Source organism: Marmota marmota, unplaced genomic scaffold (assembly GCF_001458135.2).
Source record: "Marmota marmota marmota unplaced genomic scaffold, marMar, whole genome shotgun sequence".
NCBI classification, from domain to species: domain Eukaryota; kingdom Metazoa; phylum Chordata; class Mammalia; order Rodentia; family Sciuridae; genus Marmota; species Marmota marmota.
The window spans coordinates 460,984-473,300 of NW_025999932.1; the positions used below are offsets into that span (position 1 = coordinate 460,984).

Sequence of the window (12,317 nt, forward strand, 5' to 3'; positions counted from 1 at the left end):
TCCTGGTCCACCCTCTCCCTAAACAGCTGTCCTGTCCTGGGCTTCCTCAGTGTGGACACCCAAGATGGGTGGCAGGGCCAGCACTCTCGGCAGGACGCCAGACACTGGGGGGGAAGCCAGCAGGGTGGCATCAGGCGGCAGTGAGGGAGACCAGAGCCGTTTTCCACAGACACCTCTCTATCAGCTTTCCATGGGTCGCTTCAGACCAGACGTGTCCTGCTTCAGCTTACTTCCCCACGGTTTGACGGACATCCTCAACACAGCACATGGGGCCACCGTCTCCTTCAAGGCCGCTGGCGGAACCGTTCAGCTCCTAGAGCCAACGTGCAGAGGAAAACTGCTTCCACAACAGCTTTCCTCGTGAAGGGCACACACGATCCATCTTTCTACCAAATACCTGTGCAGCCGAAAGAAGAGAGAACCTGCTCAGATGCAGAGGTGTGCCCCGCCCTGCCAGGGGACTGCGGTACAGGAAGGGCTCATGGGAGCGGATCTCCCAGCTGCTCCCCCAAGACACAGCCTTCAGGCACCGTCCTGGGAGTGCAGAGACACTATCCCCACCTGGACCTGGACCTCCCAGCTGCACACGCAGAAATGAACTCCCGCACCCAGCCTTAGGAAGGTCTTGTTATGCACCTTGAAATGGACTAAAACAGGGCCCTGTGGGGTTCCTGTGTCAGGCCTCCATCAGTGGGCACCTGACAACATACCAGAAGTCAGAATCTCAGCTTTTCAAACAGTATTGCACTTGCTCCATCCTCGGAGAACAGCAAGGCAATGGACAAACCATTTTAGAAATTAGCTGAGGTTTTATGCAAAGATTAGCTCAACACAAAAATCAAAACAGATTCTCAATAAATTTCAACTAATTATACCCTGATCATAACTGACCTTTATTGAAGAATGAACATTCTTATGATTCAAAATCAAATATTGTAAGAGTGATGTACGTAATAGTGATCGACATGGAAGTGTTTTCATTTAAAATAGCTAAAAGGGCAGCCGTGGTGGTGCACACCTGTGATCCCAGCGACCTGGGAAACTGAGGCCAGAGAATCACAAGTTCAAAGCCAGCCTCAGCAACTTAGCTAGACCCCAAGCAACTTAGCTAGACCCTGCCTCAAAATAAAAAATAAAAAGTGTTGGAGATATGGCTCAGTGGTTAAGTGCCCCTGAGTTCAACACTTGGTACCCCCCACCCCCCCAAATATTTTTATTTATAAAATAAAACAGCAGGGTTGGGGGATATAGCTCAGTTGGTAGAGTGCTTGCCCTGCATGCACAAGGCCCTGGGTTCAATCCCCAGCACTATAAATAAATAAACAAACAAACAAACAAATAAATAGCTAAGAGGCATACAGACATCTATAAAATATTCATCTCACCTAGGAAACAAAAAGGGTAAAAGTAAGCTTCCAGACTCACTGCCAGAATTAAGATTTCAGCACAGACAGGTTTAATAACAAGTAGTTGACTCACAGATTGTAATTCTAAAGTTGCACAATAAAAATTTTCCTAATTTTTTTTCTTTACAAAAAATAATGAACTGATGAATTAACAATAGAAATTAATAATAACTTCAGAAAAAAAGGCACATAGAGGCAAAACAGTGGAGGCACCTATGAGCCAGTGCCTCAGTCCTGCTGTGCACAAGTGCAAGACAGTCATGCCAGGAACTTCCGCAACAACAGGAGCCTGTGCCAACAGGCAGACAGGAGGACACTGCTCCTTGCTGACGGCACTCCGGCTGACGCCAGCGCACACTTCCTCCAGAGGTCGTCCCAGAGTTGCTCAACACCCAGCATGGTCAGAGACTGGACCGCCTCTCCGACCTTGGCACACATTTTGTAATTGCAGCTCTCCACAGCACAGGGGCCAGCAGAAGGCTGAGTGTGGTCACACTTAGTATAAGGAGGTACACCTGCAACACAGGTGAGCACAGCACATGTCACAGTGAGCTTTAAGGGGATCCCCACATGGGTGCGAGGCTGGGCAGAGTCACACCCAGCACTACAGGGACCTCTGCAAACCAAGCGCTCTCTATCTTTTCAGGGCACCTCAAGTAGAGCCACAGGTGAGGACGTTGGACATGGGAAGAAAGACTCAAGGCACTGAGCCTCTGCTTACGTGAGGGTGAGCCCCACGGGCCACCTGAGTCACACCAACTTGCCCAATGTCCCTGGGGCAGTTCCGTTTTTCTAGTACACTCTGAAGGAAGACTCCTGTGCTCCTCACACTCAGGGGACATCAGACGCTTGATTCTGACCTCATGGCAGCCTTCAGTGGGTCAAGTACAAGGCTTAGGCCTCTTGTGTGCTATTCCTGCGCATCCAGCAGCTCAGCCTCAAGGGCAGGATCCTGCTGCCCATTCCCAGACAGATCAGCAACGGTCAAAGGCAGCAGTTCAGGAAGTGCGACCTGGCAATTCACCTGAGACGCCACACGTGCTGGGGAGGAGGGACCCCGGAGATCCCCCAGCACAGACAGGAGCGTGGTGAAAGAGCTGCTGGCGCCCTCTGCACCAGGGACTTGTGGGCTGAAGTGCTGAACCTGCTCCCCAGGCTGACGCCTGAGGGACAGTAACCACTCACCTCCCGGGAGATGATGCCTGCTCTCCGCGCCCGGCTCCCCAGGACAAAGGAGAACTCGCTGACCTGGGCCAGCCCTGCAGAGATGATCCACTTCATGTACTGGCTGCTCTTTGGCAGGATGAGAGACAAGACCAGTGCTGCCAACACAAACTGCAAGAGCACAGCTCGTGTTACTAAGCCCGGTGAGATCTCACATTCAGCTGGCATGGTGGCATGTCTCTAATCCCAGAGACTGGGGAGGCTGAGGCAGGAGGACTGCAGTCTCAAAGCCAGCCTCAGCCATGGTGAGGCCCTAAGCAACTTAGTGAGGCCCTGTCTCTAAAAACCAAAAAGGGCTGGGGATGGGGTTCAGTGGGTAAGTGCCTCTGGGTTCAATCCCCAGTAACAAAAAATAAAAAATTAAAACACAGAACCTAGAAGGGAAGCATCAAAGGCTGCCACAGCCTCGAGTGGCCAAGCAGGGTGCACTAGAGGCTCTGTGGTCCCCAGAACACAGCAATGACACAAACTGCCGCAAGGCTAGGCAGCCCATGAAGGTGAAAGAGGAGGCTCAGGTTTACTAGCAGAAAGCACACCTTTCCCCAAACCAAATCAACAGCATTTAAGGTTGAGTAGCGTTTAAGATGGAGATGCTTTGATTAAGAGAGGGGGCACCTCTCTCAGTGAGCAGCCCAGCAGCCCAGTGAGGCTGCTCTGCCACCATCTGATTCTGCACCCAACTTGCACAGGATGTTATGAAATATCAACAAGTGACCCGGAGAACAGATGCGGGAAGCCTGGTCAACTCCCGGCATTCACTTCTGAGTGCGTCTGCCTCTGTCAGAAGGGGCCTGGGGTCCTGCAGACCCATCCCCAGCGAGACCACGTCAGCAGAGCCTCACAGGAACTCGGATGGGTGCTCCCCACCTCACCCTCCAGCAACTCCCCCGTGTGAACCCCTCCATTTGGAGGCAGGCTCCAGGTCACCCTGGGTCTGTCCCAGCGGGCCTCCCAGGGAGTGAAGTACAGCAAGAAGTGTCAGTACCTTCATGACCACCACCGACAGGGTGAGGAACACCAGCACCGTGAGCTCGTACACCACGAAGGTGGGGAACACATGCAGCCCTGCGGGAGACAGCCCAGGTGAGCCCAGGGGAGCCCAGGGATGCCTGGGCCCAGCCAGCCCTTGACTCTCCCCTTGCTCCAGCAGGACAGAGCTACAACCTAAGTCCCCTGACCACACTGGACCGAGCCCTCTCCCTCTCCCAGAGAGAGGGAATAGGGTGACCACTCCACTTCCTGCCACACGGGGGGTGGGGTCCCTGCACGGGCCTTCCCAGACCTGGGTGTGTGGCCCTGCCTCTGCAAGTGGGCAGCCGGACCCAGGGGGGCCACAGTCCTGTGTCTACTGCCAGCCCCAGTCGGGCTGCCCCTGCTCATCCCCTGAGGCCACACGGAGGTCTTCCTGACACCTCCCTGCTCCACACTCCTGCAGAGGCTGCTGCTGTGCACTGCCTAGGGACGGCCAGAGGACAGGCGGCAGCAGGGAGTGAACTCCAGCTCCACCCGCGGGCAGCCTCACCATCCCCCAAGGGGAGCACTGTACCCAAGACCTCGGGAGTCAAGACCCACAACCCACCTGGGTCTCCTTGGAAGTGCATCGTGAAGGTCTCCTCCCTCCTGAAACCCAGAGATGCCTCCCCGACCACTGGGCTGCACTCTGCTGACTGCACACCCAGGCCCTTCTCGAGGGTGCCCTTCCCAGGGCCGGTCCTAAGCCTGTCCCCGGGGCCCTGTGTGCACTGGCTGCTCCTGCTCTGTAGGACCGGGATGGGCGCTGTGGTCTGCTTTCCCCCAGTGCCCCAGCTCTTCCCAGAGCCTCTCCACCCCCAGGATGCCTGGGCTCCTGCCTCTGGCTTGGTGAACAACCTGGCTTCTGCCTGGCTGCCACAGGCTTCCCTGCCAGACCCTGTCCCATGCAGGCCCAGCTGTTGTGGACGCTGTCCAGGAGGCAACACCTCCTGGTTGGCACCCTGCCCTGCATTCGGCTCACGACATCAGCATGGCAGCACTGGGGATCATGAGAAATTGGGACCCTGCCACTGGGTGTCACATCACTGTCGCTCGACTGGCAGGAAGGCAAGCAAGCCAGGCCACAGCTTCCCATCTGGTGTCACTGACTCTCATGACAAACACCAAACACCATGTGTGCCACAGGGGACCCATGACTCTGCCCAGCCTGACCCTCCACTTCCTAACTACACCGCTCAGCCTCTCAGGCCCGGCGTCTTCCAGGTGGGCTTGTGGGGTGGATGAATACCACCCTCAGGGTCGCTGCGCCAGCACCAAGGCCACAGACATCCAGGTGGGCAAGGGCCTTGGTGCTCAAGCCGGGTCCCCCCAGGAAGTGACAAGCAACCACGAGACACCTCTCCGTCCCACCAAAACCTGCAGGGCCTGCTCCGGAACCCTCTTATGCCCCAGGGAGGTGGGTCAGGCAGGGGATGAAGTTATGGCTGAAAATCTCCTAAGAATGAGCGCCGAAGCGTTGGCAGCAAGTGGCCGTGGCAGTGGAGCAGCAAGCCGGCAGCCCGCTCCACAGAGTTTGGGTGGCCAGGGCTTCCTGCCTCGTGGGCCACGCGGTCTGCACCGCCCCAGGCCCCAGACTGCACGGAGTCTCACACTGCAGCTGGGGCCCGACCAGGGGTGTCTGGAGGTGAGGCCTGAGGACGTAACCAGGTGACCGAGGGGGGCCACTCACTAGGCTGGGGCCTTGGAGGAGGAGGAGAGGCAGGGGGACCACATACGCCTTCATAGTGAACTTTCTGTCAAATAAAGCGTAGTTACCAGTGAAAACAGACAGAGAGACACTTAGACAAAGAAAGAGACCTCTGTGGCTGCAGCAGCCCCGTCCCGGGGCTCTGTCAGGACAGCCCACGCTGAGCACCACAAGCACAGACACACCCTGAGTCCCTCACAACACGGGGGAGGCCAGGCAGGGCGCGGCTCGCCCTGTCCAGGGACGGACCCAGGCTCCAGAGCCGGAGCTCCACAGCCACGGGCCCTCTTCCCAGTGCCTTCGCAGCCTGGTCCATCTCCTCAGACCCCGCCCCGCGGAGGGGGAATGGCAGAGTCCACTGCACATGCCCAGCGGGTGTCACAGGTGGGCCCTGAGTGCAGAAGCACAGGCGGGAGGGCCAAGGGAACAGGACCGCAGAGCCACCGTCGGGGCTCTCCATGGCCTCCCTGCTCTGGGCCCATGTCCCAGGAACCGAAGAGCGCCAGCGCCCCAACCCCACTGGCCCAAGACCTCCCTCCCCCCTGGTGAAAGGTTGGGCCCCTCTGCTTCTCCCTGGGACGGCAGTGCCTATGCCTGGCCCCTCACATGTCCACGTACAGCTCCAGGTCAGTCTCCACATCTCCCTGGGGCAGCGGGACCTACGGACCCACACAGACGGCACAAGTGTCTTGCACAATCATCACCAAAGGGAGAGAGGCCAGGGACGTGGCAGGGCTTCAGCAGCCCAGGCAGCCCTGTCAGCTGAGCCACTTCTCCAAACCAGCCACTGGAGGTCCCAGAGCGACCCCCTGGACATGAGGAGTTTAGTCTTAACAACTCACCTAGGGGAGGCCCACAGAGTTCCTGGGATTTTCAGGGTGCTGGGGCGGTGAGCACAAAGCTCACCCCTGCAGGCTGCGTGGGGACAGCAGGAGATGGCCCTCCCAGACCTGTAACCACCACGGTACCTGCAGACAAGAAGATGTGCATGGGCACATCTTTCTGCCTGTCTCCCCCTTTCTTTTTGGTCTTAGTTGTAGTTGGACACAATACGTTCATGGTATTTGGTTTTCATGTGGTGCTGAGGATCGAACCCAGGGCCTGACGCGTGCTAGACAAGCGCTCCACCTGAGCCCCAGCCAGCCTGTCGCCTCCCCCGTTCTACGTCCGATTTCCTTCAGGCTCTGGAGAGACTGCTCACACACCAACGCTCGTGGAAGTATCCGCAAGTGCTTAACAACAGTCACGACCAACAGCAGGCACGTTACCTATCGAGGCGAAGAAGACGATGGCCAGGAAGTCGCGGATGGGCTCAAGGTAGGCCATGACCTCCTCAGTGACCATGTGGCCTTGGGAAGAGACCAGAGCTCCAGCCAGGAAGCAGCCCAGCTCCATGGACACGTCCAGCAGCTCTGTGACCTAGGTGACAGAGGAGACAACGTCTGACGGGAACACAGCACCGACTGTTGGGACGTTCACATGCAGACACACCACCAGGTGCACGGTGAGGATGGCACTGCCCTGCACGGCAGCTCAGACACGGGCTTCCCGGCGCCTAACACGGAGAGGGAAACTTCGCGCAGAAGCCGTGGGACTTCTGGACAAAAGAATTTTCAACATTTATTTTTAGCATTTGTGATTGCATTTCCTTTACCTGAAACAATGAACAGCCGGACTGTGACACTAGCAGATGGATTCCTGTCACCAACCTCCAACCACAGGAGAAGACAGACACCACTCACCAGGGCCCTGAAGAGGAGTGCCCACAGAGCTCGGAAGGATGCAGCAGCAGGTCGCCAGAGCAGGGTGCACCTGGCTACGAGACGGGAAGCTGGGACAGCCTTGGCGAGAGGCGCGGCGGGACTCCCGCACGGGAGCAGGCCCAGCAGACGGCCAAGCTCCAGGCACACACCTCCCCACAGCCCGACGGCCTGGCATAGCACCAATCAGACGTGTCAGGGCTAGACACCACACTGCCCCGTGTGATGACCACACAGAATCCTCCGGGCCCACAGCCACCAGAGATGAGCACAGGAGGCAGATCCAGGCATGGTGGGAGCAGAAACGTGCTCACCACACAGGCACGCACAGCACACACAGCCACGAGGCGCACACACACACAGCACACGAGCGCTCCCACACACACACAGGCGCACGCTCTCAAACACGTGCCCACCACACAGCAGGACGCCCACAGCCACAATCCATGATGACGGTCACGGGTCGACACGCGTCATCCAGGGCAGGCACATCAAGTCCCTGAGCAGCGCACACCCAACACTGAGCTCTCAGAGGGCCATGGAGCTGGAGGACAACACAGAGCCTCTCATGACCTGCTAAAGAAAACAGTCGACAACTAACGCTGGAGTGCAGCTCATCTATCAGCAAACCCACCAACACGAGTGTGCACAGGTAGGGCACGGCTGCAGAGTGGCCAGGGCAGGCATGAGGCACAGACACCTCCACACCACAGATGAGGCCAGCACACAGAGCAGAGACAGCCACACTGGGCCACACGCACGTCCCCACAGATGTGGAGGAAAATCACAACTGCAGAGAGAAACAACCCAAAGACTTCAACAGGTGCCCACACAGCTCTGCCGTGCCTGAGCAGGTGCCCAGACAGCTCCCTGGCTCCCAGCTCCCGGGCATCCCAGAAGGTGCCCAGACACGCCAGCACCCCAGCAACAGTCTAAACGGCTCCCTGGTGCCCCAGCCGGTGCCAAAATGGCTCTCCAGCACCCCAGTGGGTGCCCGCATGGCTCCCTCATGCCCCAGCACGTGCCCGCACGGCTCCCCGGTGCCCCCAGCGGGTGCCTGCACGGCTCCCCAGTGCCCCAGCAGGTGCCAAAATGGCTCTCCAGCGCCCCAGTGGGTGCCCGCATGGCTCCCTCATGCCCCAGCACGTGCCCGCACGGCTCATTGGTGCCCCAGTGGGTGTGCAACATCAGCAGTCCTGAGGACAACGGAGATGCAGGTGTCAGCAGAGGATAAAACCAGAGAAACAATGCCACGTGGGTAGGGGCGCGGGATGGCAGCTCCCACTGGGGGACACTGGTAGCAGTCCCTCTGGGAAACCTGCAGTGATAGGTCAGTTGTGCTCTGGGACCGACCAGCAGCTCCACCTCCAATGTGTGCTCATCCAGAAGAGAACCCTGCTGAACAGCACGCAGCTGGACTCACCGCAGCCCCAGTGGCACAAACCCCGCCCCGCAGCAGAGTGGCCGTGCACTCACCTAGTGCAGCCCGCGGGAAGCTCCCCCAGGACCCCTGGGCTGCACCTCAACACTGAGCACCTGGCGGCAGGAGCCCAGCAGGTGCTGTCCAGATGGCCAACGAAGGAAGATAGCCAGCCAAGGGCAAGGCAGGACGAGAACCGTGTAACCTGGATGTGGGCACCGGGAGGCAGCATGGAGGAGCCCAGAGCAGACAGCCTAGCGACAGGTTGAGAGGACAGAGCCCTGGATGCACAAGGCAGTGGAAAGCAGCCAGTCACAGCCACACGCGTGCTAGGCAGAGGCCCCATGGCGTGTGCCACGAAGCCTCCAGCACAGAGCGGCACCGCGAGCAGCTGCCAGCACACATGCGCTCGGTCCCCTCCCCGAATGACAGCACACAGTGTGCATGAGCAAGTGAAGCTGGCTCTCACCTGTGACCCTGAAGCATGCTGTGCTCACGGGAGGCTCTGAGGACGAGGGCAGTGCCGCAGCAGCACCTGAGCCTGCAGCACAGACCCCGGGCGCCCTCCGCCACTCCTGGCTGCCCTGACCCTCCCTCATGTCCAAACCGTCGCTGCCCGCCTGCTACTTAAACACTCTGGGGCAGTATGCAGCCCAGCTCTCCGGCAAGCCCCAGGCTACACATAGCAGCAGCTGGTGGGCCAGACAGGGGCTCCTGGGAGTGGCCTGTCATTCACCCTAAAAGACATCAGGACAGTTTTTGGCTACTTCAAGTGAACCTGTCGTGGACACTCCTGCACCATTTCTAAGTGACTGGTCTTCTCTTCAGCAAGATGAACCCTGAGGCGGCAACTGGGTGACCTTGACAGTGCAAGTGCTGCCTTGCTGTCCCCGGTAGACCCAGGGAGCCCAAAGGAACCCTCCCACAACTCCCTCATAGTGAGGAGAAGCCTGGGCTGAAAGTGGCCTGGAGACCCTCCCCACTTGGGCCAGGAGATGAGACTGGCCTGCCTCATCATGCCACAAGGCTATTAGCTGCCCAGCTGCTCGGGTGCTGGCAGGGCTCAGGACAGCGGCCTGGCCAGACGTGCACAAGGCTTTTCGCAAGCTCAGAGGTGGCCAATGCAGCATGCACTGACCACACCTGCCAGGAGTGAGCATGGAACAAGCAGGTTCAGGCCCAGCACCGTGAACCACATGAAATAAAGACGTGCATTTTAGACATTTCAATCACAACTCAAATGAAACGGCCAACCACAGGCTTCTAGTGAGAGTCCGCGGGCCCCAAGGACACGGCTGGGGTGAGAGTTACCGTCAGCATTAGGAAGATGAAGGCAGACACGCCCAGGACGAGAACCTCCTTGTTCCCTTTGCTCTCCACGTGCAGCTTCCGGCAGAAGGGTCCTATGAGGTACGTCTTTAGGAGGAGACACAGCAGACAGACCGCAGCCAGGGAGAAGAGGGTCTGGCCAGCCAGGAGCAGCGTGCGCAGCACTCCCACGACCACGCTGGAAGGGAAAGAGCACGTTACTGCATCCACGCCCAGGGGACGTCTGCCATCTCTCCTCCTGTGGCACGTCACAGAATAAATGACCAAGTCACACACACAACCAAGGACTAAAATGAACCTGCGACCTGTACGAATGTGCGTCAGATCCAAGTCAGACGTGGGCAGTTTGCAGTCAGCACTGGGACACTCGAGTCTCCCAGGTGTGAGGACCCCGGAGGGATGACGACCCTCCTCCCAGCAGTCAGCGCCCGGGCTCTCAGCAGGCGGCCCGTGACCCCCAGGAGAGCACTGGTGACCTCCAGCAGCACGTCCCAGTGCCCAGTCATACTCCTGAAGCTGACACCTAACACCCGGGTGCAGGACAGGGAGTCCTTACCAAGTGCTTCAGAGACAGTGGGGGCCTGTGGTCACTGACACTTAGCCCAGAGCTTCCACAGAAAGCCACCAGGGGACAGTGGCAGGGTTCAGACCTCACTGTTGCTAGTCAGGACAAGCCTCCTCCAGGCCTGCTCAGAGAGGAGACCGTCCCATCACAAGAAAGGGCCTGTCCCTGCAGTCCAGCTGGCACCAGCACTGGACGCCAGGCTCAGACTGCTGCACAGTGACCTGGGAGGCCAGAAAAGAGCTGGGCTCGAAGCAGGAAAGACAACAGAGACCACTCTGTGAGCCCAGGGAGTCCTCTGCAGCTGCCCCTCCACGGCTGCCCCAAGGGCTGCTCCACTGCCCCAGTCCTGACCCATCTTCCCCACCACCAGCCTGGCTGGGACCCGCCCTGGGCAATGCTCTCAATGCTCCAAGACCCTGTCCCGACCCATGGCTCTGCACAAGAACCAGCTCCCCGCACAGGAGGCCACCCTCTTCACCAGCCTGCCTCCCCTCGGCCTGCCAGCCACACAGGGCCCCCAGGCGCAGCCTATGCGCCAGGCCCCTCAATGGATGCCACCCAAGCCCTCCTCTCCGGCTGGCCAGCTTAGTTCTCAGGCCTCCGTCACAGGCTGGCTGGTGTAGGTCTCAGGAGGGTGCCGCTCTCACAACATTGCCACCCCACCTCAGTCCTCTGCAGGACACTTGCCGCGGGTGGCTGACCCCGGGACATCCATTCACCCTCCCTCCAGACACGGGCACCTCCCTCCCTGAGCAGCATCTCTCTCCTTTCGCCCCCGCCCCAGGAAGTGGGTGTAGCCCCGACCCACCATCTGTCTGACCGATGAGAAAGGGGTGGCACTGGGAAGACGCAGAGCCAGCTGCAGTGCCCGGGTGGAGCACCAGCCACAGCTCTGCCATGTCCATCCACGGGACTCAGCTCAGGCCGCCTCCTGATCGCCACGAGCCACCGTGAGCAGGAGGCCCAGTGCAGAGCCAGCCTGCGTGGCCCCAGCCTCTCCCAGGACACTCTGCTCAGAGCTGTGAGGACCGTGAGCATCGCTCCTTCCCTTCCCCTGATGCACAGTGCTCTGGGAAGTGCCTCCCTCTGCTGGGGCCGGGCGGGTGCTCCCTCATGCAGGCGCACCCCAGTCCCACCCCAACACTGGGAGCTACTGCCAAATGGCATCTCCCACCCTCTTTATTCTGCGATGCTGGGATGGAACTGGGGCACTCCACCGCTGAGCTATGTCCCAGCCTGTTCTACTAATGTTGAGACAGGGTCTCCCCAAGGCCCAGACGGCCTCCCCAGGAGCTGTGAGCAGGAGGGCCACCTAATGCTCTGGCTGCAGGCTGCAGGAAGGAAGTGCTGTCGGCTTCCAGGGCACTGTCACAGCTCCTGCCATCGGGTCCTCATACCTCGTCCCCACTGTCCTGTTAGCGCACAGGAGATCTTTATGACTAGATACACAACCCCCTTTCTTCCATGAGAGTACTAACGACTTTCCCCCATTCTAGTTATGGGAAATTCTTTTTTTTTTTAAGATCATCTTTTTTAATATTGATTTTTGAGTTTTAGGTGGACACAATATCTTCATCTTTAGGTGGTGCTGAGGATCAAACCCAGCACCTCATGTGTGCAAGGTGAGCGCTCTACCACTGAGCCACAACCCCAGCCCAGGGGAAGTTCTTCTATTCTGAGTTCTGTTCTTTGTCTGTGAAATGTTTGGGCAGGGAGAGAGATTATCCTTTCCTTTAGGAAAGATCAAGATTAATTCTGAATAAAACTTCATAAGCAAAGTCTCTATCATTATAACTAATTTTATTTCTCTGATTTATTTTACTGTAGAATTTCCATGATTATTAAAACTGGAAGAGAGATTTTCCTAAAGAAAAGTTTATATGGTAGACCAAAA

At 58.2% G+C, this 12,317-nt stretch overlaps 1 protein-coding gene across 5 annotated transcripts in view; it reads right to left on the reverse strand.

Moving 5' to 3' along the window:
- Positions 1-1,433: 1,433 nt before the first annotated feature.
- Positions 1,434-12,317, reverse strand: part of Tmco3 (transmembrane and coiled-coil domains 3) — a 35,019-nt gene continuing 24,135 nt past the window's right edge. For 4 of the 5 annotated variants that reach the window (XM_048800574.1, XM_048800573.1, XM_015484047.1 and 1 more), the window contains 5 exons: positions 9,841-10,036; positions 6,618-6,768; positions 3,616-3,695; positions 2,592-2,741; positions 1,434-1,921 (listed from right to left, as the gene is read on the reverse strand). In XM_048800574.1, coding sequence (XP_048656531.1) covers positions 1,808-1,921; positions 2,592-2,741; positions 3,616-3,695; positions 6,618-6,768; positions 9,841-10,036 — 691 coding nt within the window. In that variant the 3' untranslated portion in view covers positions 1,434-1,807. Of the gene's footprint in view, positions 1,922-2,591; positions 2,742-3,615; positions 3,696-6,191; positions 6,318-6,617; positions 6,769-9,840; positions 10,037-12,317 lie in introns of those variants that run through there. The other variant, XM_048800575.1, reaches the window with a different exon arrangement.